The sequence below is a fragment of the Acinonyx jubatus genome, chromosome B4 (genome assembly GCF_027475565.1).
Source record: "Acinonyx jubatus isolate Ajub_Pintada_27869175 chromosome B4, VMU_Ajub_asm_v1.0, whole genome shotgun sequence".
NCBI lineage: Eukaryota > Metazoa > Chordata > Mammalia > Carnivora > Felidae > Acinonyx > Acinonyx jubatus.
Genome location: NC_069387.1, coordinates 53,064,543 through 53,091,144, shown reverse-complemented (window position 1 = coordinate 53,091,144; position 26,602 = coordinate 53,064,543). Strand labels below are relative to the sequence as shown.

Below are 26,602 nucleotides of genomic sequence, written 5' to 3'. Positions count from 1 at the left end.
TTTATGTCTCTTAATATTTGCTTTATGTATTTAGATGTTCCAATGTTGGTTGCATAGTGAATTATATAGTTGCTATATACTCTTGTTGGATTGATCTCTTTATTGTAATGTAATTCCTTTCTTTGTTATAATAGTCTTTGTTTTAAAGTCTATTTTGTCTGATATGTTGCTATCTCCACTTGTCTCCATTTGCATGGAATATTTTGTTTCATTTCTAAATTTTTAGTCTGTATGTTTCTTTAGGTCTGAAGTGAGTCTCTTGTAGGCAGCATATAGATGGGTCTTGTTTTGTGTTTTTTTTTTTTTTTTTTTTTTTCCTTTCAGCTCCTAGGTTTTGATTGCAGCATATTTAGACTGTTCACATTTAAGGTAATTATGAGTAGATATATACTTATTGCTATGTTGTTACTTGTTTTCTGGTTGTTGTTGTCGTTCTTTGTTCCTTATTCTCTTGCTCTCTTTTTTTGTAACTGATGACTTTCTTTTTTCTTTTTTTCTTTTTGATGACTTTCTTTAGTGTTATGCTTGGGTTTCTTTCTCTTTATTATTTATATATCTCATAGAGGTTATTGGCTTGTGGTTGCCATGAGGTTCATATATAACATGTGTATACCAATGTAAATTAAGCTGATGTCTACTCAAGTTTGAACTTTTAATGTTTGTTTATTTTTGAGAGACAGGCAGACAGAGTGCAAGTGGGGAAGGGCAGAGAGAGAGGGAGACAGAATCTGAAGCAGGCTCCAGGCTCCAAGCTGTCAGCACAGAGTCCCACGTGGGGCTCCAGCTCACAAACTGTAAGATCATGACCTGAGCCAAAGTCGGACACTTAACTGCCTGAGCCACCCAGGCACCCCGAGTTTGAACACATTCTAAGAGAATTTCAATTTTACTATCCTCCTCAACATTTATGTATATATTAGAAGTTTTTACATCTCTTTATTTTGTGAGAGTTCCTATAATTTATTTTAGGTACAGTGGATTTTACTTCTCTTTATTTTTTAACCATACTAGCTATATAAGTGGTTTCTCTACTACCTTACTGTTATGTTTGATTTTACTAATGGAATATTTTTCCTTTCATAATTGTTTAAATTTTTAATTATGGCCTTTTCTTTTCCACTTAAAGATGAACTCCTTTACTTTTTATTTGTCCGGGAACTCTCTATTCCTTCTTCAATTCTGAATGATAACCTTGCTGTGTAGAGTATTCTTGGTTCCAGGTTTTTTCTTTTCACCACTTTGAATATATCATGCCATTCTCTTCTGGCTTGCAAAGTTTCTGCTGAAAAATCAGCTGATAGCCTCATGGGGTTTTCCTTGAATATAACTTTTTGTTTCTCTCTTGCTCCTTTTTAAAACTCTCTCTTTAATCTTTGCCATTTCCATTGTGTGTTTTTGTGTGGACCTCCTTGGGTTCATTTTTTTAAGGGCTGCCTGTACTTACTGAACCTTGGATGTCTGTTTTGTTCCCCATATTAGAGAACTATTTTAGCTATTATTTCTTCATATGAGTTTTCTGCCCCTTCCTCCCTTTCTTCTGTTTCTTGCACCCCTCTAATGCAAATGTTACTATGCTTAATGTTGTTACAGAGGACCCTGAATCTATCCTCTTATTAAATGTTTATTTATTTTTGAGAGAGAGGGAGAAAGGGAGGGAAGGAGGAAAAGAAACAGAAAATCCCAAGCAGGCCCTGTGCTGTTAGTGCAGAGCCTGACATGGGGTTCAAACCATGAACCGTGAGATCATGACCTAAGCCAAGATTGGGAGACAGACGCTTAATCAACTGAGCTACCCAGGCACCCCTATTCTCTTCTGGGTGGCTCAGTCAGTGAAGCATCCTTCTGACTTCGGCTCAGGTCACGATCTCACAGTTCATGGTTTCAAGCCCTGCATCAGGCTCTGTGCTGACAGCTCAGAGCCTGGAGCCTGCTTTGGATTCTGTGTCTCCCTCTCTCTCTGCCCTTTCCCTGCCTGCGCTCGCTCGCTCTCTCTCTCTCTCTCTCTCAAAAATACATTAAAAAAATAAATAAAATAAAACATTCAGGTTGGGTGTTCTCCATTACCCTGTCTTCCAGATTGCTGGACTATTTTTCGGCTTCCTGTGATCTATTGTATTTTATTTCAGTTACCATATTCTTTGGCTCTCATTGGTTCTCTTTTATATTTTCCATCTGTTTGTTGAAGTTCTCACTGAGCTTATCCATTCTACTTTCTAGTCCGGTGAGCATTTTTATGACCGTTACTTTGAATTCTTCATCAAGTAGATTTGCCATATCCATTTCATTTAGTCCTTTATCTGAGGTTTTGTTTTCTCCTAAATGGAGCATATGGTTTGTCTCCTCATTTTTTTTTTTTTTTGGACTTTTTTGTGTTTGTTTCTGTGAATTAGGCTGAGCAGCTACATCTCCTAAACTTGAAAGAATAGTCCTATGTATATGTGTGGTTGTCCCCTGTGCAGACTGTGTGTGCCTAGTGGCTTTCATTGACTTGGAGCTTTGCCTGGCATGGGCCAGGGATGCTGGGGTCCTCTGTGCTGGTGCTGCCTTGGTGGGATGGCCAGAGCTGAGGTGGCCATTGGCCTGGGCAGTCCTCTCTGTACAGATGGTACCCTGGCCCAAGAGCTGAAACTGATGTGGGTGCAAGCCAGGGTGTCCTAGGGTGTTTAGCATAGGGGACGCCTACATGGGGTGGCTGGAGCTGAAGTGCGCATGACCCAGGGTGTGCTGGGATGCTCCGCACATGTTGTGTCCTGTGGGGCCGTGAGGCGGGACGGGGGCAGAGAGTCTCCCAGGGCACTCCCAAATCCATGGTTCCTGGGCAAGGTGGCTGTAACCAAGGCGGGTGCAAGGCAGAGATTCCTGTGGTGCTCTGTGGCTAGAGCCACAGAGTGGCTAGAGCAGAAGAGAGCAAGAGCCAGGAAGTCCTGGAGTGCTGTGCACTGTGGTGTCCTAGCATATATCATCTGGAGTCAACATGGTACAGGTCTGCGTGGTTCCCAGGTGCTTTGTGCCTGTGTCACTTTGGCAGGTTGGCTGTAGTTGTAGTGAGCGCTGACCAGGGTGCTGCAGTGTGCATTGCGTTGGGGCTGCCTTGGTAGGATGGCTTGGGATGGTGTAGACTAGGGACCAGTGCTCACTGAGGCAGTAGGCTAGCTAGGGTGCCTGGATTGTGCTCCCATCCATGCTAGCAAGGTGGAAGAGAACACAGGGCACTCACCAGGCCCTCCAATCCAGAGATTTCCAGCAGCTCCCTTGCCATTTGGTGGAGTTCTAGGGCTGGATCCTTTATATTTCAGTTGTTCTGTTAAACTGTGGCTTTTTTTCTGTGTCCTAGGGGGTTCAGGGCTAGTATGACCAGGGCTCGCAGAGGCAGCAGGCCAGCTATGGCTTCTGGAACCCGCTCCCGTCTGTGCTGTCAAGGTGGACTGGGAACGTTAACCATGGCACTTGCCAGTGCCTCAGATCTGGAGAGAGTTCTAGGAGCTGCCCCACCATTTGGTAGTGGCCTAAGGCTGGTTCCTTTATATTCTTATTTCCCTTCCAAACTGTGGCTGTTTTTCTGTGTCCCAGGGCAGATGAACCTGCTCCCGGCCCTTCAATAGTATCCTTTCCCACTGTAGTTTGCAGCATAGGGGCTGGGAATTTTCTTTGTTACGGTGTGTGTCTCTTGCTGTTTTTCATGTGCTCTATCTTTTGTGCAGAAGCTGTTCAGTCTCCTTGCAGTTCTTCAGAAGGAATTGCTCTGTTAATAGGTGTAGATTTGTTGTGTCTGTGGAGGAGATGAGTTCAGGGTCTTCTATGTTGCCATCTTGGATCGGAAGTTCTCTGTCAGTTAGGGTTTGATCGGAGAAGCAGAGGCACTATGCATGATACAAGGGATTTACTGGAGGGATTTAACCTTATGTGATTGTGTGAAGTGGTCAAGCTCTTCCCTGGCGTTTGTCACCTGTGTGTCTGGCACTGAAGTCCACGCCAGCGGTCAGGAAAAGAAGGTGATGTACAGTGGGGGTGCAAAGGCAAACTGCAACCTGTGAATCATGAATCGTGTTTCTTAGCAGAACCTGTATTAGTCTCAGTGCCTCACAGTCTCCAGTGTGGATGATTCAGGAGTGGGTGTACATGCACATGGACTGGCATACTGCTTGGCTGAGGGTTCAGAGAAGCTGAAGGAGAACCAACAGCATCTGGGTGAGCTGCAGACTCTGCTCTTTCCCCGAGGATATCTAGCAGCACCCAGAGTTGTGGGCTCGGTGCTGCCCTGTGCCAGTGAGGTCATCAATCCTGGCCTTAATTAACCTTTTCACATATGGAAAACAAGGGCACTCTTTCACTTCTACCTTCCATATATCTGGCAGTCCAAGGAAACAACTGTCCCTTGTACAACCAAAGATAAACTCTTCCTCTCCCCCCGAAAAGGGCACAGGTTCTTGTTATTCATCTTTGGATGATGCTCATTCCTCTTCCTGCTGAATCACATCCTTCTTTGGTAATCCTCTAACTTAACTCCTGAGATGTGAAGTCAGCTACTATTAACACATTTTATTTAGATGTTAGGAAAATAGGAAAAGGGACCTAAATACATACATACATACATACCACCAACGACAAGAAAATAAGAAACACTTAGAGTTATTACAGTCCTGTTTCTCACTTGATCATGTGGTCATTAGATGTTATTTTATAACTGTCTTCTTCAGTTTCCCATTCCTTATTCTTTTGCTCTCAGCAAGTATCTAAATAGTCACACATCCTTGCCTGGTGTGTGGACTTGCCTTAGCAGTTTGCTTGTATTTGGGTTTTGTAGGCCTCTGCAGGGCAGGGGCAGAGAGAGAGGGAGACACAGAATCTGAAACAGGCTCTAGGCTCTGAGCTGTCAGCACAGAGTCTGATGTGGGGCTCGAACCCACCAACCATGAGTTCATGACCTGAGCCAAAGTCGGATGCTTAACTGACTGAGCCTCCCAGGTGCCCCAGACCTCTAAACCAGCAAAGTTCAAAATTTCAGGGATGGGAAGCAAGCATTTCACTGGTGGATCACTAGGAGGCAATTGTAAGAGGACCCACTCCCATTTCCACCCTGATCCCTAGACCCAAGAATCCTATCTATGGGACAAACGGTATTGTATCCACTGTTTTGGTAGGTAAGGGCAGTTATACTGGCATCTACTTGATCTTTCCTACCACAATAGTCCTTAGTCATAGGCCAGGGGACCAATACATGGATTTGGTTAGTTGCTGAATATGTCTGTTCTGATAATATGATCTGGAACCGGGGAAATAACCGTAGAGTAGGTTAGAGGACCTCCTGGGCCCACTCTGTAATGAACCTGAGCAAAACTGCACCGATCATGTGACTTTTATAAAGTCCAGTCCGTGTTTTGACTGGTGGATCACCATGGCATTTTAGTCTTCCAGAAACTGTCATTTCAGAGTTAATGTCCAGTAATTTCTGAGAAGTTATTTTCCTTTCCCCAGTACGTAATTACTCTGATAAGTTCCTCTGGAGAATACTAGTGTGAAGACTTACTACATAAAATTTTAGTTATGTAATAGAATTCTTCCTCAAAGCGTCCCAACCTCCACTTTATTCAAGGGACTCTTTGTCTATAAATTGGGTCATTTCTGGGAACTGGTTGAAGGACTCTGACTCTGTAGCGATTCAGGTCAAACTTCCATTTACCAGAATCAGGGCTTTGTATTCTGCATATTCAGATTGAGTAATCTGTTTCAAGGACATCATGACCAACTAGCCAATGCCAGAGTTCTCTGTGGACTATTCTGATTACTGCTTCTGTTCTCTTGCCTCTTATAGCAACACATGTACCTTTTCTTTGGTTATGAATTGAATTGCTACCATTTACCTCCCATACCTTGGAATCCATCATTCTTGTTGATTCTGTTGACCTAGTTCAAAGGCAATACTTTCCTTACTGTCATTCCTAGCTTAAAGAGAACAGCCACTATGAGTTCTTCAGGGATGCTGGGGCTCCCCTTATTAATGTATTTTTCACAACCTTAGTGAAGGGAGTGTCCTCTGGATTTTCCTGGTGGACACAGCAAGAGAGTAGATAGTAATCTACCTGATAATCCACTCTAGCATTCCCATCTCCCTAAGCCTCTGGACTCCCTTTTTAGACTATACCTAGGAAGTTCTAGCACTTCAGTGTGATTGGAATCTACACCTGTGTCATTCCAGCCCAACTTTCTGACATTCATCATTGGAGCCAGGTTTCTGGCAAACAGCTAAGTAAATTATTAGAGCCACTCCTGGCCACTGTATTTAATGCACTAAGCCAGAATTTTTGTATCAGTAAATTTAGCTTTTTACCTATTTTGTTCTGTTCACTCTGATTTAGTATCCTTAGAATCTACTCCCACATATATTCCCTACTTTTCTGGTGATACAGGCATACCTCAGAGATCTTATAGGTTTGTGTCTAACCACTACAATAAAGCCAATATCATAAAGTAAGGCAAATGAATTGTTTGGTTTCCCAGTGCATATAAAAATTATATTTATACTGTGATCTATTAAGTTTGCAATAGAATGTCTCGAACAACAATGTTCATATCTTAATTAAGAATACTTTATTGCTGGAGTGCCTGGGTGGCTCTGTCAGTTGAGCATCCAATTCTTGGTTTTAGCTCAGGTCATGATCTCACGGTTCATGGGTTTGAGGCCTGCTTCAGGCTCTACTGTCAGCGTGGGGGCCTGCTTGGGATTTCTCTCTCCCTGCTCCTCCCCAACTCACACTCTCTCCCCCTCTTTATCTCTCAAAATAAGTAAATAAACTTAAAACAAAAGAATACTTTATTGCTGAAAAATGAGCTTTCAGTGAGCTTTCAGTGAGTATAGTATTTTTGCTGGTCAGGCATCTTCCCTCGATGTTCATGGCTGCTGACTGATCAGGGTGGTGGTTGCTGAAAGTTGGGATGGCTGTGGCAATTTCTTAAAACAAGACAGCAATCAAGTGTGCCACATTGGTAGGCTTTTCCTTTTTTTCATGTATGATTTCTCTGTACATGTGGTAGCATTTTACCTATAGTAGAGCTTCTTTCAAAATTGGAGCCAGTCCTCTCAAAACCTGCTGCTGCTCCTTTATTAACTAGTAAGTTTATGTAATACTCTAAATCCTTTGTTGTTCTTTCAACAATTTTTACAGCATCTTCAAGAACCACTTTATTCGCTCACCCCTAAGATGACTCCTGTTATTTTTATCACGAGAGTGCAGCAGTTCACTCCCGTCTTCAGGCTCTACTTCTAATTCTAGTTCTTTGGCTGTTTCTACTGTATCTGCAGTGACTTTGTCCAATGAAATCTTGAACCCTCAAAGTCATCCATGAGGGTTGGAATCAACTTTTCCTGAATTCCTGTTAATATTGATATTTTGACTTCTTCCCATGAATAATGAATTTTCTGAATAGCATCTAGCATGGCAGATCCTTTCCAGGTTTTCAATTGACTTTGCCCAGATCCATCAGAGCAATCCCTATCTGTGGCAGCTATAGCCTTATGAAATGTATTTTGTAAATAATAAGACTTGAAAGTCAAAAATGACGTATTGACCCATGGGTTGCAGATGGATGTTGTGTTATCAGGCGTGAAAACAAGATGAATCTCTTGGACATCTCCATCAGAGATGGAGCTCCATCAGAGCTCTTGGGTGACCAGATGCACTATCAATGGAAAAAATCTTTCTTTGTTTTATTCCCCCTGAGCACTAGGTCTCAACAGTGGGCTTAAAGTACTTAGTAAACATGTTATAAACAAATGTGCTGTCATTCAGGCTTACTGAACATAGAGTATATTTAGCATAATTCTTGCCCCTATGAGTTTTGGAATGGTAAATGAGCATTGGCTCTGTTAGCTCCTAACAGAAAATCAGCCTATTCTTTGAAGCTTTGAAGCCAGGCATTGATTTTTCCTCTCTAGCTATTAAAGTCCTATTGATCTCTGTTTTACAATATGAATAAATAAACTTTAAAAAAGGTTAATGAAAAACAGTTCTTGTAGACATTGAAAATTAACAGAGAAAAGTGTAAGGATTCTTTAAATCTTAATCATTAATCTACTCAACCTACATAAACCATGTAGAAAAATATTAGATGAAAATTAAAACTTTATTTACCCAAACAAGCAGCCAGTTCTTAGTTTATTGACCCCAGTCTAGTGAGTATAGGTAATTGCAAGCAATTGTAGTAAAGGTTTTGTGATAAAGGTGTTAATAGGGAATTAAGTCAGTGCAAAGATCTGGTCTAGGGGCTGTCCAGAGAAGGCTGTCTGAGGAAGTGGCATTTGAGCTAAAAGCTGAAGGATAAGTACGCAAAGAAAGGATAGCAGAGTAAGGAAGAGTGTTCATTCAGCGGAGCAGTATTTCTGAGAGCCCAAAAGTAAGAACATGTGTGTAGGGAATATCAGTAATCTGGAAGAATTTCAGTGTGGCAGGCAGTGAGGGGCAAGGCACGTGGAAAGAGTCTTGAAAGATACTATAAAATTTTCCTTAGATTAGTGGGAAACCATGGAAGGGTTTTATGCCGGTAAGAGACTTGCCAGAATTGTGGTTTAGAAGACGGAGGAATTATAGAAATAATTAGGAGGTAGATTCAGAAGGACTTGGTATTCATTGGATGGGGGTAGGAGAAGGGATAGTCTAGAATGATGTCCAAATTCTAGGCTGGGACAAATGGTGAAGTTGTTCACTGAAGTAGGGTACATTTGGAGAAAGAATTTACGTGGGAATGGAGAGAGAGGGGAGAGAAATTGAGGATGGGGGGCTAAGGAATGGGATATTCTTTGGAAAGAACTGCTGTGAAGGGAAAAAGAGAGGGTGCCCTAAATTAGGTATCCAGGGTTTTTCAAAGATGAGAGAGGCTTGCCCATGTTTAAATGTGATGACAAGTTACCATTGATGAGGGAGAATGTGAAAATACAGCAGAGAGACTATTTGAGATGGTAAAATCCCTGATAAAGTCTGAATCTGAGTATAGTTTTTAATTTATCTGCTCTCTGTCTCAGGTTATTTTAAGGAACAAACTACAGAGGTCAGCAATTTTAATAATGTAGAATAGCTATATAGCTGCAGACAGTTTCAGTAATAAGAGAAAGGGATATACTTTCAGAACTTCAGCCAAGGGGTGCCTGGGTGGCCTAGTCAGTTGAGCATCCAACTCTTGATTTCTGCTCAGGTCATGATCTCATTGAGTGCTCCCAGTGTAGAGCCTGCTTGGAATTCTCTGTCTCTCTGCCCCTACTCTGCTCATGCCATCTCTCTCTCTCTCAAATAAAATAAATATTAAAAAAAAAAACTTCAGTCAATAAACTATTCATCAGTTTCTACTCAGCATAAATTAATCTGGTACAGTGAGTGTGGAAGAACGCTTATGTAACTACCATTCTTAACTATACAGGTTGCTATCTTTTCTTTGGAAAGCTTTGTAGTAATTTTTTCCTGATATAACTGGGCAGTATTTGACTAGATTTATGTTATTTTGCTGAGATTACCAATACTGATTGTTAAAAAATGATAAAGTAAAAATTCAAAATGATACCTATTTTTATTATTATTTTTTAATGTTAGTTTATTCTTGAGACAGAGACAGAGCGTGAACAGGGGAGGGGCAGAGAGAGAGAGGGATACATAGAATCTGAAACAGGCTCCAGGCTCTGAGCTGTCAGCACAGAGCCCGACGCAGGGCTTGAACCCACGAACTGTGAGATCATGACCTGAGCTGAAGTCAGATGCTTAACTGACTGAACCACCCAGGCGCCCCTATTTTTATAGTATTGAATAAAGGAGATTTCCCTGTAATCTTCTATTTGCTTATTTGGTTAATGATCATTTGTTTATTGCCTCTATTAATGAGGCTAAAAAATAGGAAGTATATTAATGCGTGATGCCCTCAGGTGAGTGGTAGAAACTTATTCTGGAAAAAGTGTAAATTTTAAGGTAGTTACTTTTTCTTTTAGGTTTTACCATTGTGATTTGCCCATTGATCTCTCTTAGGGAAGACCAGTTAATGGTTTTAAAACATTAGGAATTTCAGCTACCATGTTAAATGTTTCTAAGGTATGCTTCTGTGGCTCTTTTTTTTTTTTTTTCCCTTTTTTTTTTTTTTTTTTTTTTAATTTAAACCCTTTACTGAAGTAGAGCCTTGGTTACAATTCAGTTGGTTCTAAAATTATAGAATGATGGGGCGCCTGGGTGGCTCAATCGATTAAGCGTCCAACTTCAGCTCAGGTCATGACGGTTTGTGGGTATGAGCCCCGTGTCAGGCTCTGTGCTGACAGCTCGGAGACTGGAGCCTGCTTCAGATTCTGTGTCTCCCTCTCTCTCTGCCCCTCCCCTGCTTATGCTCTGTCTCCCTCTGACTCAAAAATAAATTAAAAAAAAAAAAACATTAAAAATATTTTAACTTAATTTAATTAACATAAAGTGTAAAAACAGATTAGATAGTCGTGGCCACGGTTGCATTTGATACGGGAATTAATATAACATGGGAGGTTTGTTACTCATCAGTGAGTAAATCTATTGAATTGTTACCAAGGATGTGCAGGTATGTATAACTCCTCTTCAGAAGTAACTTTTAAAAAAGCTTTTCTAGAGAGCACACTATAGATGATGTTTAATAATTCTGTATTTTGAATCTTCATTATTAGCTAGTATTTTTAGAACAATGAAGTCATTTTTGCAGTTTTTTTTACTTAAGTGCCTATTTTACTTGTATTGGAGTGTTATGAATTGTTTCCTATGTTTGCTAAGATAATTTGGTGTCCCATCTTTGCCTTCTGAATTTTTAATTAGTGGTCTCTAATCTATAACTTCAATAACTGTATTATTTATGTATATATTTGTTAACTCATAAAGTAGATTAAGTTTCTATAGTCATTTTTTCTTTTTATAACTTGAGGGAAGCTGTTACAAATTAACTTTCACATTTCTGAACTTTGTAGATGTGATATATTTAGACTATAAAGCATTGCTACCTGATTTTATACATACTATTTTTGCATATTTTGAAATTTTTAAGTAGCTATGCAATCTCAAGATTTCTCACGCTACCAGCTGAGATGACATGAAAGCGACTGTATTTTGTATTACAGCTTTGGAGATATATTCAGAATAAGTTCAATGGCGGTGATGGAAAATGTGGGACAACAGAAGCTTTATGAGATGGAGTCATGTTGTCAAAACATAACCAAGTAAGCCACATACCTTTTTTATTTAACTTTTTTATTTATTTGCATTTAAACATAAGCACAATTTGAAAGTCTAAGAAATTACTTTGAGTACTTGTTCACTAAGTAAATACACTGGTAGAGTATCAAGTATAAACCTGAAAAGCAAGTGTCTGAAGGATGGGAGCCAGTACATGAACTCTTAGGATCTGCCTTAATTCAAGAAAATATATTCTCTCTCTACACCTGATAATCCTCCAAAACTTTTTTTTTTTGTAGTTTTTAAGTAAAACAATTATACTAAGATGCTGATTTTTTTAGTTGAAGAATAATTGAAGTAGAATGTTGTATTAATTTCAGGTTTATAACATAGTGATTCAGTATTCTCATACGTTACAAAATGGTTACCACAAGAAGTCTAGTTGCCCTCTGTCTCCCTACAGAGTTGGTACAATATTATGGACTATATTCCCTCTACTGTACATTATATCCTGCTGTTATCTTTATATAGTTATCTTTATATACTAGAAGATGATACCTCTTAATCCTATTTCATTCATCCCCTCTTTCATTGACAGTTTTGATATAAACTGACAATGAACTTAAGCTTTTTCTCTCTGGCACTGGCATACAGCGACATGCTTTATAATTTTGAAAAGGTGTATATAATAGGTTTTGAGAATTGAGCTTAGTAATGTATCATCTCACCAGCTGATGGGTTGATGAAATAAGAACATAGTTAAGCATCTCCATAAGAAATAAATTTTAAGGCCATTTAGGGTGGTTTTAATGAGACCATATAATACCCCAATGGCTTCTTAGTATTAGTTATCTTTATACTACTCAAAAATTTTGAACTGATAAGCAGTAGCTGGACAAAAATGCCATTTCTTTCCTATAGAGGGTACAATAATCTAGTTAAATAGGAAAATGAAAATTTCATTAGACATCCAGTAGACTCCCAAGAAGTACATTTTGCGATTTAAATTTTTTTTTTAATGTTTATTTTGCTTTTGAGAGAGAGAAAGAGTGTGAGCAGGAGAGGAGCAGAGAAGAGAGGGAAACATGGAATCCAAAGCAGGTTCCAGGCTCTGAGCTGTCAGCACAGAGCCTGATGCGGGGCTCGAACCCACGAACTGTGAGATCATGACCTGAGCCGAAGTTGGACGCTTAACTGACTGAGCCACCCAGACGCCCCTACATTTTGCGATTTAGACTGAAACTGATACTGTAAAAGAAACTGCTTTGCTAATCAGGAAGATTATTTAATAGTTGCAAAATACTGAATTTCAAAGTGAATCTCTGACAACTTCATAAAGCAATGTTTAGGGTACATATGGAAAAAATTTTACATGGTGGGGAGAAGACCAGTGCCCCAAAGATGTCTAAATCCAAATTCCTGTAAACTGTAAGCTACCTTGCATGGCAAAAGGGGATTACGATTGCAAATGGAATTAAGGTTGACAATCAACCTTAAAGTAGGGATATAACTCTGGGTTGTTTGAGGAGTCCGGTATAATCCAAAGGGTCCTTAAATGTGGAAGGAAGCAGGAAAGGTCAGAATGATACTTATTCGCCTTGAAGATGGAGGAAACCGGGGCATTAACCAAGGAATTTAAGGCAGTCTTTAGAAACTGGAAAGGACAAGGAAACAGATTCTTCCCTAGAGCCTCCAAAAGAAATCCATCCCTGCTGACACCTTGATTTTAATCTAGGGAGACCCATGTCAGACTTCTAACCTATAGAAATGTAAGATAATAAATTTGTGTTTTTTTAAGCCACTAAGTTTATGGTAATGTTATGATAAGCAATAGGAAAGTAATAGAACATATAACTGTGTTTTGGAATAGGAGTTTTTAAAACTTGTTAGGTCATTTAATAATTTTTATCTCTAAGTGTGTTTGCAATGTCACTGTGTATTGATAGCTCAACATTTTGATGAAGCATGCAAGAAAATGTGTGATAACTGATGTAAAGGCATTTGTTGAGTTCACTTTTTTCCTCACTGAAGTATAGTTGACATATAAGGTTATTTTCAGGTGTACAACACAGTGGTTTGGTAAGTCTATACATTGTGCTGTGCCCACTATAAGTGTGGCTACCATCCGTCCCCATATAGTGCAATTACAATACCACTGACTACATTCCCTGTGCTGTACCTTTCATCCCCATTACTTATTCATTCCATTACTGTTAAGCTGTATCTCCCACTCTCCTTCACCCATTTTACCCTCTCTCCCCTCTAGCAAACATCAATTTGTGTTCTGTATTTATGGGTCTGTTTCTGGGTTTTGTTTATTCCTTTGTTTCTTAGTTTCTACATATAAGTGAAATCCTATGGTATTTGTCTTGGACTTATTTCGCATAATACCCTCTCTAGGTCCATTCATGTTGTTGCAAATAGCAAGATCTTTCTTTTTATGGTTGAGTAATATTCCATTGTGTATGTATACCACTCTTCTTATCCATTCATGTGTCAACAATGGACACTTGAGTTGCTTCCATATCTTGGCTGTAAAAATAGGAGTGCATAGGTATTTCTAAATTAGTGTTTTCATTTTCTTTGGGTAAATACTTGGTAGTGGAATTACTGGATCGTATGGTAATTCTATTTTTAATTTTTTGAGTAACTTCTGTACTGTTTTCCACAGTGACTGTACCAATTTGCATTGCCATCAACAGTGCACAAGAATTCCCTTATCTCCCCATCCTCACCAACACTTGTTTCTTGTGTTTCTGATTTTCACTATTCTGGCAATGTGTGAAGTGATCCCACATTGTGGTTTTGATTTGCATTTCCCTGATGACTAGTGATGGTGAGCATCTTTTCATGTGTCTGTTGGCTATTTGTAAGTCTTCTTTGGAAACAAGTCTATTCAGGTCTTCTGCCCATTTTTTTAATTGGATTATTTGGCTTTTTTGGTTTGAGTTTATAAGCTCTTTACATATTTTGGATACTAACCCTTTATTGGATATGTCATTTGCAAATATCTTCTGCCATTCAGTAGGTTATCTTTCAGTTTTGTTTTTCTTCATTGTGGAAAAGCTTATTTGGTGTGGACCCAATAACTTATTTTTGCTTTTGTTTTCTCTTGTGTTAGGAGACATATGCAGAAAAATTATACTATGGCTGATGTCAAAGAAATTATTGCCTAATGTTCTCTTCTGGCATTTTATGGTTTCAGCTCTCACGTTTAGGTCTTTATTCCATTTTGAGTTTGGTTCTATGTATGGTGTAAGTAAGTGGTTCAGTTTCAGTCTTTGCATGTAGCTGTCCAGTTTTCCCAACACTATTTATTGAAGAGACTTTTTCTTTATTGTGTATTCTTGCATTCTGTGTCATAGATTAATTGACCATGTAAGTGTGTATTTATTTCTGGGCTCCCTATTCCGTTCCATTGATCTGCATCTATTTTTGTGCTAGTATAATACTGTTTTGGTTATTACAGTTTTCTACTACATCTTGAAATCTGGGATGTGAAATCCAGCTTTGTTCTTCCTTCTCAAGATTTATTTGGCGATTTGAGGTCTTCTGTGGTTCCATACAAATTTTAGGATTATTCTAGTTCTATGAAAAATGCTATTGGTATTTTGATAGAGATTGCATTGAATCTGTAGATTGCTCTGTGTATTAGGAATTTTATCAGTATTCTTCCAATCCATAAGCATGGAATATCTTTCCATCTGCTTATGTTATCTTTAATTTCTTTCATCATTGTTTTTTTTTCATTAAAGTACATGTTCTTTCACCTTCCTGGTTAAGTTTATTCCTGGGTATTTTATTATGTGTAGTGCAATTGTAAATGGAATTATGTTTTTAATTTATCTTTCTGCTACTTCATTATTAGTGTATAGAAACATAATTGATTTCTGTGTATTAATTTTGTATCCTGCAACTTTACTGAATTCATTCTAATACCTTTTGGTGAAGTCTTTAGGGTTTTCTTTGCATAGTTCTTTTTACCTACATATAGTGGCATTTTAATTCCTCCCTTACCAATATGGGTTTCTTTTATTTCTGGTTGCTGTGGCTAGTACTTCCAGTACTATGTTGAACAAAAGTGATGAGAGTGGACATCCTTGTCTTGCTCCTGATTATAGTGGAGAAGCTCCCAGTTTTTCATCATTAAGTGTAAGCTGCAAATTCTTCACGTATGACCTTTATTATGTTGAGGTGTGTTCCCTCTAAACTCACTTTGTTGACTTTTTGTCATGAGCAGATGTTGAATTTTGTCAGATGCTTTTTCTGCATCTATTGAGATGATATGGTTTTTACTCTTCCTCTTATAAATAAATATATAATAGATTTGCCAGTATTGAATTATCCATGTATCCCCAGAATCAATTCCACCTGACTGTTGAATGATCTTTTTAATGTATTGTTAAATATGGTTTGCTAATATTTTGATGAGGATTTTTGCATCTTTGTTCATTGGGGATATTGGCCTATAGTATTCTTTTTGTCTGTTGTCTTTGGTTTTAGTATCAAGGTAACTCTGGCCTCATGGAATGTATTTAAAAGCTTTCCTTTCTCTTCTATTTTTTTGGTATAGTTTGAGGAGAATTAACTTTAGAAACTGGAAAGGACAAGGAAACAGATTCTTCCCTAGAGCCTCCAAAAGAAATCCATCCCTGCTGACACCTTGATTTTAATCTAGGGAGACCCATGTCAGACTTCTAACCTATAGAAATGCAAGATAATAAATTTGTGTTTTTTTAAGCCACTAAGTTTATGGTAATATTATGATTAGCATTAACTCTTTTTTAAGTGTTGGGTAGAATTTACCTATGAATGCATGTGATCTTGGACCTTTATTGGTAGTTTTTGGATTATCACTTCTGTATTGTTCCTAGTAATTGGTCTGTTCAGACTTCCATTTTCCCTGATTCAGTTTTGGAAAATTATAGGTTTCTAGGAATTTACCTATTTATTCTAGGTTCTTCAATTGTTGGCATATAATTTTTCATAATACTCTTACAAGCTTTTGTATTTCTATGGTGTCAGTTGTTACTTCTCTTTCATTTCTGATTTTATTTGGGTCCTGTCTTATTTTTTCTCAATGACTCTGGGTAAAGGTTTATCAATTTCATTTATCTTTTCTAAATACCAGTTCTTGGTTTCCTTGATCTTTGTTTCTCTTAAACTCTGTTTCATTTACTTCTTTTATCTTCATTATATCCTTCCTTCTACTTATCTTCGGTTTTGTTCTTTTTCTAGTTCCCTTGGGCGTAAGGTTAAGTTTCTTGTTGTTTGAGGTAGGCTTCTATTGCTATAAATTTCTTAGCACAGCTTTTGCTGTGTCCCAAAGATTTTGAACCATTGTGTTTCCGTTTCCCTTTGTCTCCATGTATTTTTTGTGTAGTGGCATGTTGTTTACCCTCCACGTGTATATTTTTTTTTCTTTAGATTGACTTCTAGTTTCATACTGTTGTGTTCAGAAAAGATGCAGTCTTCTTAAATTTATTTAGACTTATTTTGTCCCCTAATGCTATCTGTTCTAGAGAATGCTCCATGTGCACTTGAAAGCATGTGTATTCTGCTCTTTTGGATGGAATGTTCTGTATGTGTCTATTGTGTGCATCTAGTCTAATGTGTTGTTCACAGACAATGTCCTTGTTGACTTTCTGCCTTTATGATCTATCCATTGATATAAGTGGAGAGTTAAAGTTCCCTACCATTACTACATTACCATTAATTTTTCCCTTTGTCTGCTTATGTTTGCCTTATGTATCTAGATTCGTATGTTGGGTGCATAGATAGGATAGGTACCTTTATTATTATGTGATGCCCTTCTTTAACTCTTGTTACAGTCTGTTTTAAAGTTTAACTGCTACTCTGGCTTTTCTTTTTGCTTTCATTTGCCTAATAAGTTTTTCCATCCCTTCACTTTCAGTCTGTATGTGTCTTTAGGCCCAAAGCAAGTCTCTTGGGCAACAGATAGATGAGTCTTGATTTTTTAATCCATTCCACCATCCTATGTCTTTTGAGTGGAACATTTAGACCATTTACATTTAAAAAAAAATTTTTTTTTAACGTTTTATTTATTTTTGAGACAGGGAGACACAGAGCATGAACAGGGGAGGGTCAGAGAGAGGGAGACATAGAATCTGAAACAGGCTCCAGGCTCTCAGCTGTCAGCACAGAGCCCGACGCGGGGCTCGAACTCATGGACTGAGAGATCATGACCTGAGCTGAAGTCGGCCGCTTAGGCCGCTTAACCGACTGAGCCACTCAGGCACCCCTAGACCATTTACACTTAAAGCAATTATTAATAGCTGTATACTTACTGTCATTCTGTTGATTGTTTTCTGGGTGTTTCTGTAGCTTTTCTCTGTTCCTAGCTTTCCTTGTGATTGCTGACTTTCTGTAGTGTTATATTTGGCTTTCTCTTCTTTTTCATTAAAAAAAATTTTTAATGTTTATTTTTGAGACAGAGTGTGAGGGGGGAGGTGCAGAGAGAGAGGTAGACAGAGAATCTGAAACAGGGTCCAGGCTCTGAGCTGTCAGCACAGAGCCGGACACAGGACTCGAACTCACGAACCATGAAATCATGATCTGAGCTGAAGTTGGACCCTTAACCAACTGAGCTGCCCAGGAACCCCTCATTTCATTTCTTTCTTTTTTTTTTTTTTTTAATATTTATTTTGACAGAGAGAGACAGAGAGAGAGAATGAGTAGGGGAGGGACACAGAGTGAGGGAGGGGGAGAGAGGAGCCCAAAGCAGGGCTCAAACTCATGAACTGTGAGATGAGGACCTGAGCCAAAATCAAGACACTTAATTTAACCTACTGAGCCACTCAGGCACCCCCTTTTTTTTCACTTTGAGTGTAGTTGACACAATATTACAAGTACAACATAATCATTGAGCAACTCTGTTATGCTGTGACCATCACAAATGTAGCTACCATCTGTCCCCATGCAACACTGTTAAAATACCACTGACTATATCCCATATACTGTACTTTTTCCTTTTTTTTTCTTTTTTTCTTTTAACCTAATTTGGTTTTGGGTTTGTGGTTAGCATGAGGTTCATAAAGAGCATCCTAAATATAAAGCAGTCTATACTGAATTCATGGGCATTTATAACACATTCGAAAAGAACTTCCTTTTCACTCCCCTCTCCATGGTTTATGTTTATATTGCCAGTTTTACATCTTTTTATATATAGTTTCCTTATGTCTAATATGTTTTTTTCTTTTCCATTTAAAGAAGTCCCTTTCGCATTCTTGGAAGGCCAGTTTAATGGTGATAAATTCCTTTACCTTTTGTATGGGAACTCTCTCTCCTTGAATTCCGAATGATAATCTTGTCAGGTATTCTTGATTGTAGGGTTTTTTATTTGTTTTTGTTTTTTTCTGTTCAGCACTTTGACTGTATAATGCCACTCTTCTGGCCTGCAAAGTTTCTGCTGAAAAATCAGCTGAGAGTTTTTAAGGGGTTTCCTTCTTTCTTACTATTACAATTCTCTCTTTAGCCTTTGACATTTTAATTATGTGTTGTGGTGTGGACCTTGAGTTCATCTTAGGGGTGGGGCTCTAAAATGCTTCCTGAATCTGGATGTCTAGTTCTTTCCCTAGGTTGGGAAATTTCCAGCTATTATTTCTTCAAATAAATTTCTGCCCCTTTCTCTCCTTCTGGAGTCCTTATAATATGAATGTTTGTTCACTAGATGTTGTCAACAGATCCCTTAACCTATCCTCATTTTTTTTTTCAACGTTTATTTATTTTTGGGACAGAGAGAGAGCATGAACAGGCGGGGGGCAGAGAGAGACGGAGACACAGAATCGGAAACAGGCTCCAGGCTCTGAGCCATCAGCCCAGAGCCCGACGCGGGGCTTGAACTCACGGACCGCGAGATCGTGACCTGGCTGAAGTCTGACGCTTAACCGACTGCGCCACCCAGGCGCCCCAACCTATCCTCATTTTTAAAAAGTCTTTATTTGGGGCGGGTGGCAGGAGGGGGACAGCTGACTAGTTCAGTAGGTAGAACATGCGACTCGATCAAAGAGTTGTGAGTTCAAGCCTCACGCTGGGCATAGATTTTACTTAAGAAAAAAAAATATATCTTTGCTGTTCAGTTTGGCTGCTTTCCATTACCCCATCTTCCAGATTATTCTTCTGCATCGTTAATCTACTTTTGATTCCCTCTAATGTAGTTTTCATTTCAGTTGTATTCTTCAACTCTGGTTTTTATTTTCCAGTTCTTTGTTAAAGTTCTCATGGAGTTCTCCCACTCTTATCTGTAGTCCAGTGAACATCTTTATGATCAATTACTTTAAATTCTTCAAGCATATTGCTTATCTTGATTTCATTAATTTCTTTTTCTGAGGTTTTGTCTTGTTCTTTCATTTAGAGCACATTCCTGTCTCATTTTGCTAACTTTGTGTTTGTTTCTATGAATTAGGCAGAAGAGCTACTCCTCCTAAACTTGAAGGAATGGTCTTTATGTGTGGTTGTCCTCTGTGTAGACTGTATATATCTGGTGACTTTTGCTGTCTGGCATGGGATGGGGGTTGCAGTGTACCCCCTGCTGGGGCTGCCCTGGTAGAAAAGTGGTAGATTAAGTTCGTGTGGGCTGGGGGTGGGTCCTGAGGCTCTTGGCATGGGGTGCCCTGGCAGGAAAGCAAATGCTGAAGTGGGCGCAAGCCATGGGTAGTCCTGGGGTTCTCCGTGCAGAGGGCACCCTGACAGGATGGCTGAAATCTAAGTGGGTGTAAGCTGGGGTGTTCTGGGATGTGCAGAAGGTACTTTGATGGGGGCAGTTGGAGCTGAGGTGGGTTGCTGGCTGGGCACGTCACTGGGTGCTTTGTAAAGGGGACAACTTGGACAATTATAGCTGAAATAGGCATAGGCTGGGGTCACTCTAGGGTTCTCTGTATGGAGGGTGCCCTGCAAGGAAGCTCAAGTGTGGGTGTCCTGGCAGGGCAGCTGGAGCTGAAAAAAGGCATCAGCTGGGGGTGTGCTGAAAAGCTGTCTGAAACCACAGTGGTGCAGGTCTGAAGTGTTCCAGTGTGCTTTGTGCCTGCCTCAGTGTGGTGAGATAGGTGGAGCTATAGTGAGCGCCGACCAGGGCTTCCTGGTGTGCACCACCATAGGGCTGTCTTGGTGGGACAGCTGGGGCTGGTGTCAGGGCTTACTGAGGTGGCAGGCTGGTTAGGACACCTGGACCCTGCTCCCATCTATGCTGTCAAGGTTGTGGGAGGGTGCATAAGCTGTGGCACATATTAGACCTTCCAACCCAGAGAGAGTTGCAGCAGCTCCCCTCCCGTTTAGCAGGGTTCAAGGGCTACTTTATATTCTAGTTACTCTTTTAAGCTAGGGCTTTTATTTTCTGTGGCCCAGGGTAGATGAATCTGCTCCTGGTACCTCATTACTATCCTCCCCACTATAGTTTGCAGCATCAGGGGTGGGTACCGTGGATTACCATGTCTGTCTCTCTTGCTGTTCTCTGTGTGGTGTATCTTTTATTGTACAGAAGCTGTTAAGTCAGTCCTCAGTTCTTCAAGAGGAATTGCCTACAAACAGGTGTAGATTTGGTGCGCCCAGTTCAGGATCTTCCTATGTTGCCATCTTGGATTGGAACACTCCCTAGTTCATTGTTTTTAAATCTTTATAGGCTAATATATATAGCTAGGACTACATGGGGGCAATACTAGATCCCAAAATGGATTTAAAAGATTAAGCAAGCTGTGAACAGCATTTTCTAGATTCAAAAGTAACACAGTTTTAAAACAGTAAAATAAGAAAAGGATAAAAGGATAAGTGGTATGTGTATGGATCTATATTGCTGTACTAAGGGCATGTTAAATTTTTAAGAAATGAAGGGAAAAGTTTAAATCCCTCTGAATAGAAATGCTATTTAAGAAAAGGCTAATCTCTAAGAGTTTATAGTGGCTGATTGGAAAGAGAAATTCCATGCAAAAGAGTGAATTATTTTTGAACCAGGTAATGGCTAATCACTCATAAGACACTAATATACATAGCAGTGTTTGGGTGCTGTAGTTGAACTTTTTTTCTTCCTGCATGTTTGTTGTATCTGAAGAGCTGGACTAACCAGTTCCCCCTCACAGAGTTCTGACACCTGGTGGGTGAAGGTAACTATGGTCTTAAATTTGCAGCCAGAGAAACTTCTGAGTTTCTTATGCTGTGCTATACTCACCAGTTAACAAGAGTCTGATATATAAATCAGGGTACTAGAATCAATAATTAGGAATATCTGATGATGAGGACATTCTTGTCTCTAAACAGTGTACCTAGGAAGCCACAGTTTCCAGAATATTGTGTAATGAGCACAAATCAGGTAAATATGAACAATAGGCTGATTCTAAGTATCTCTCAATCATGTCTGGCAGACACTCTGGTTCCTAGAGCATATCCAAAGGCCTTCTGGTAACCAGGTTCTTTTCTTTACATCTCTGTAAATTCAACAATGTCTTACAGAGACTATAACAGTTTAGTGACAGCCTTGAGGAATATCCTAATTTTAGTTCAGAACAAATTAACAAATCAGTGTTTAGGGTGGCTCATGTTGAGGACTCATTTTAAGCCAGTTTAATAACTAGAATAGCCTGTGCTTGTAATTCCCAAATCCCAGTTGCCTATTTCATTACAGCATGTGAAAGATGAAACATCTAACAGCATACTGCAGAGATCTAATCAAGATCCTGAAGTAGGCAGAGGACTTGTTCACAATACCGGCTGTGATCAACACTGGTTGAGAAATCTGCCTGCGCAGCAAAGGTGGAACCAATACTCTCAAGCCTGTGAAACCATGCTGTGTACCACTGTGTCCATAGATTTAGGGTTTCTCAGACAACATATCCCTTCAAGATAGGGCTCATATTTGAGTAGATATTTGAAGACAAAAAAACTAGGCCACTGACACTTAAGAGCTAACCAATATAGAAGGACCCAGGGGGACTATTAATCTGAAGAGAAAATGCAACAGCTGAGTTTTTACCAAAGTGTGTGTTTTTGTTTGTAGACTGAATCACTTCAAACGTATCATGCTAAAGGAGCTGATAAAGAGGAAAGAAAACAATTCAGGTAACTTCCAAAAGTCTGCAAACATACTTCAGCAATCTAAGAGTGTTTCCGAATTTTCCAAGAAAACATTTTATGTACATATACACCATTATTTTGTAGTTTAAGACAATTTCATTAATATTGAAGGCTTGAACGCTTGAGATCATGATTTATAAAAATTGACAGTATAAAATGAGAAAAATGTAAACTAAAGTTCACATAAACTCGTATTATTTTTACATAACTAACTGTTGATAGCAGTGTTATTACGTGGAATATTTTATATAGGCTTATTACAAAGGGGGTGATTTCAGCTCTTAACAGCTGTGGAATCCAAATGCAAAAGGAATAAAGTATCAATACAAATGATATTAGTAAGTAAGCTATTGCTACATTTCTAGAAGTAAAACCAAACTATAAGCCTCTTGAAACCACAGCCCTCTCTAACATTTCAATCAGAATGATTCTGGTGTACCAGGCCAAGTTGTTGGCTAAGTAGATCACAACCTAGCTGAATCTGCCCCAAAGCTAAATTAGAAATGAATAACTTAAATTTACATTAAGTGCTAGGTTTTAAGTTAGAAAAAATATATTTTAAAACTTTGCCACTGAAATCATTATCACTTCTATTAAATTTTACCTTATTGTGACTTTGTACTATTTGGAACATTATGTAGCTCTTGAAATGCTTTTATTAATCAAAATAATCTTCTAAATCAATATTGGGATCTAGCAGATCTTCTCCATATGATGAAAGATCCATTTGATTTAAAATTAAGTTTTCAAATGTTTCTTCTAAATCAGTTTCACCAATTAAGACAGCTCCCATCATGCGCCCATTCTGCATGACGACTTTGACGTATTCTTGTCCTTTGGTACATCTCAGCATTAATTCATGATCTGAACCTAAGCCCTGTGCATTGTATTTTCCCAGCAATACAACCTAAACGCAGGGATAAAGTACAAAAAGGAAACACGGTATGTAGTTACACTGTGTTATGCTAGAATAGCACTGCATTTATTATGCAGATGACACTAACACACAATCTATATATGAACATTAAAAATATCTAGTGAATTAGCAAATATGCAGGATCTGGACTACATTAGCTTAGAGTCATGATTTAATCTCCTTTTATCAGCAAATTATCAAGAAAAAACTTGCCTCGGAGTAAAATAAGTATGCCAGAGTACCTGGTTCATTCTTGAGTATGACAGCTATTAGTTCCCCTTACAAGGCAAGGATGGATCTCAAATGAAATGCACCAACAGGGAGTAAGTCTAGAAGAGATGCCCCCCCACCCCCACCTTTAACTATAAAATAGTATCGTAGGAAGGTAGGTGGTGATTAGGAATTAAGACCAGCAGTAATACCAGGTACTGATTTGCAAGAAATGAGATGTCATTTTTTTGTAAAATGACTAAAACCATATATTTACTTAAATGATAAAATTACATAATTAAAGGCTAACAAGCAGAAAAAGGCACTACTTTGTTTATCTTACCTTATAGTTAAAGAATTTTGTTACGTGAGCAAAAAGTTCAAAGCTGAAGTCCATGTCAGTAGATTGTCCTAAAGTAGCTGCGGCCATGCACTTGGCTGCGTACCACCCCATCTGTCTAGCCTGGGTCCACAGCCTCATCTGAAATAAAAAAATGTTATGAGATATAATGTTCATTGTCCATACTTAAAAAATGCTAGCACCTTAACCTTACAAAATTGCTTAAAGGGCTTCAATATCGAGAGTCCTTGAGACTGGTTAGCTCTAGCTAGCCAGATGACCAGTTGGATTGTCTTTGCCATAGAAGCAATCACCATTCCACACTAACCAAAACTGATACTGCTATTTGAGAATTCTAAAATTAAAGGATGATACCAACTCTGTATGTTTCAATAAACTATAACAACTAAAACATTTCAGGGTACACCAGGGAAGAATAATACTAATTAACTGGTCTCCTCTCACAGAGTAAGTTTATCATCAGCATAAATAGAGATGAGAAATGATCACTGAAAAATTCATTCCTTTTCCTAATCCTTAGATTTTGGTGCTATATAGTTAAGGCTTCTCATGCAATAAAACCTCAGTGGTCAGGCAGATCGATATAATAGTTGCTGTCCTAACAGCCTCAAGAAATGTTACCAGATTTCAGCAACCAATGCTGGGAATTCATTTTAAATTCTTCCCTTAGGTTATCAGTGATCCTGCATAGAACACTGGCCTTGGAAGTCAAGAGATTTAAATACCAACTCTTCTACATATTTAACTGAGCCTCAGTTTCTTCACCTGAAACAAAAATGTATACCACCTATTCAATGGCTATTAAGAGATTTAAATAAGCTAGCCTACACTAAGCAATTAGTAATGTCCTTTTGTGTGCAAAACTAATACCATAATCATTTCTGATAGATTTTTTTTTAATTCAGTCTCTATAAACATAAACAATGTATACCAGCTTCAAGGTCCCTTCAGTCTGTGTCTCGGACTGTGTAAAACAAATTAATTAGTGTACTTATTATTTACTGAGAAAGGGTCTATTAGATTCACTCAAGAGACACTTGTCATTTTTGGGCATGGACTATACCAGAGTTTATGACACCCATTAAGGATGTAATTTATCCTAAACGGTTTAAAAGCGTTAAAAAAATCCCACAAACTCAGAGTTTATGACAGATCTGTTAACAGAAGTGAAAGAGAATGATTGCAGAGAAAACTGAAAACAAGCTAGCACTCTTTTTAAAAAAAAAATTAAAAAAAAATTTTTTTAACATTTATTTTTTGAGTACAGACAGAGACAAAGCATGAGTGGAGGGTGTGCAGACAGAGAGGGAGACACAAAATCCAAAGCAGGCTCTAGGCTCCCAGCTGTCAGCACAGAGCCTGATGCAGGGCTAAAAACTCACGAACCGTGAGATCATGAGCTGAGTCTGACGCTTAACTGACTATACCACCCAGGCGCCCCTAGGCTAAAAGCACTTTTATATGATTGTCAGCTCTGCTGTAGGTAAAAACACACAAAGTAATGAAGCTGCCTCTTAAAATACATCTAGCTCTTCTGCTACTTCACACTCCATGGTTGATCTGAAGGAGTAATATCCCTACCTGTGGAGCTGGTCTCACACGGAGTGTTGCCTGGGTCTTTTATCTGTAACATCTACTGTGTCTCTCCTCCCCCTGAGACCACCTCACCTATGACCACGGTCTGAGTATCTTCCTCAAGGATTTCTCCTCCACCATTAGGAGGAAGTCTATGCCCAGTTCAATGGAGGTGTTCAGCTGAGGAAGGCTGTTTAGTATAGGAAATTTTTTCAGTCACAGAATAGGGTCATCATTTATCTACATGGTTTATACCTCAGTAGTTATTAATCTAAAGCTGTGCTGTCCAGTCTGGCAGACACTAGATACATGTAGCTATTTAAACTCAAGTGCTCAATAGAGATACGTAGTGACTACCTGACTGGACACTGCAAAGGTACAGAACATTTCTGTCATCGCATAAAGTTCCACTGGACAGGGCTGATAAACTACTGTTCCATCACTATATAATAACTTACCAAAAGGGAAAATTCTTTAATTGTCACAAAAAACTCTATGACAGCTTCTTAAAGTAAAAAAAGTTGGAAAACCAGGTATTTAGATTTGCTGGTAGCAACTCCTTTACCGTCAGATGGAATCTCTGATACGAAGATGTGATCCTGGATGCTGGCTTACCTGCTGCCACACTGGGCTGGGCTGCCATGACGCAGTGCAGATGTCACCTGCAGCATAGATATCAGAGAGAGACGTGTGCATGTGATCATCCACTTTCAGGCCACCATCTTCGCCTAGATCAAACTAAACAATGTTCCTTATGAGAACACATGGGAAGAAAAGTGAAAGATGGCTTTGTCATTCTAAAGTAAAAGAACAAGTCACATTTGTACACCTTGGTATGCTGATCTTTAATGAGAAAGTAAAAAATAGCTGCAAGTTTAGATAACTCAGCTCAATTTCCAGGGAATCAAAATGCTACTAAGACAGACCAACTCAAAAATTTTTAGACTTTCAACATCAGGAACACTCAGTAACCGTGACTACCCCACTCATAATTACAATATTCCAGTTTTGTGAGCTTTAAATGCTAAAAGGCATTTAGCATTTTAGCATTTCTCCAAAAGAATCACTTGTAAGAATCCATAGGTGTCAGTCTCTTACCAACCTTTAGACAAATGAACTGTGCATTATGTCCCATCAATGATGACATTTATGCTGGGATGTTAGCTGCTTAAGGACTTTACGCAATAAGGAATACTGCAAATCCAAACATGAATATGATCTAAATTGTTTTCACCTTCCATAAGTTACAGTTTTACACTAAAGCAAGGAACAGTTATTTATGCTTGAAAGTTAAATTTCATA

General features: G+C 38.9%; 1 protein-coding gene and 1 long non-coding RNA gene across 3 annotated transcripts in view; one reads left to right on the top strand and one right to left on the bottom strand.

The window, feature by feature from the left end:
* LOC128316365 (uncharacterized) overlaps positions 1-26,602 on the top strand; it is a 54,144-nt gene that overhangs the window by 13,315 nt on the left and 14,227 nt on the right. The window contains exon 2 of one of the 2 annotated variants that reach the window (XR_008300167.1): positions 22,162-22,223. This is a non-coding gene — a long non-coding RNA (uncharacterized LOC128316365). Of the gene's footprint in view, positions 1-11,101; positions 11,201-22,161; positions 22,224-26,602 lie in introns of both variants that reach the window. The other variant, XR_008300166.1, reaches the window with a different exon arrangement.
* The window catches only part of LOC106977146 (pyridine nucleotide-disulfide oxidoreductase domain-containing protein 1), a 35,499-nt gene continuing 24,596 nt past the window's right edge, over positions 15,700-26,602 (bottom strand). The window contains exons 10-13 of the mRNA XM_027035699.2: positions 25,916-26,038; positions 23,708-23,845; positions 19,091-23,145; positions 15,700-18,869 (exon numbers count right to left, since the gene is read on the bottom strand). Of these exons, the coding sequence (XP_026891500.2) occupies positions 22,897-23,145; positions 23,708-23,845; positions 25,916-26,038 (510 nt within the window). The 3' untranslated portion in view covers positions 15,700-18,869; positions 19,091-22,896. The remainder of the gene's footprint in view (positions 18,870-19,090; positions 23,146-23,707; positions 23,846-25,915; positions 26,039-26,602) is intronic.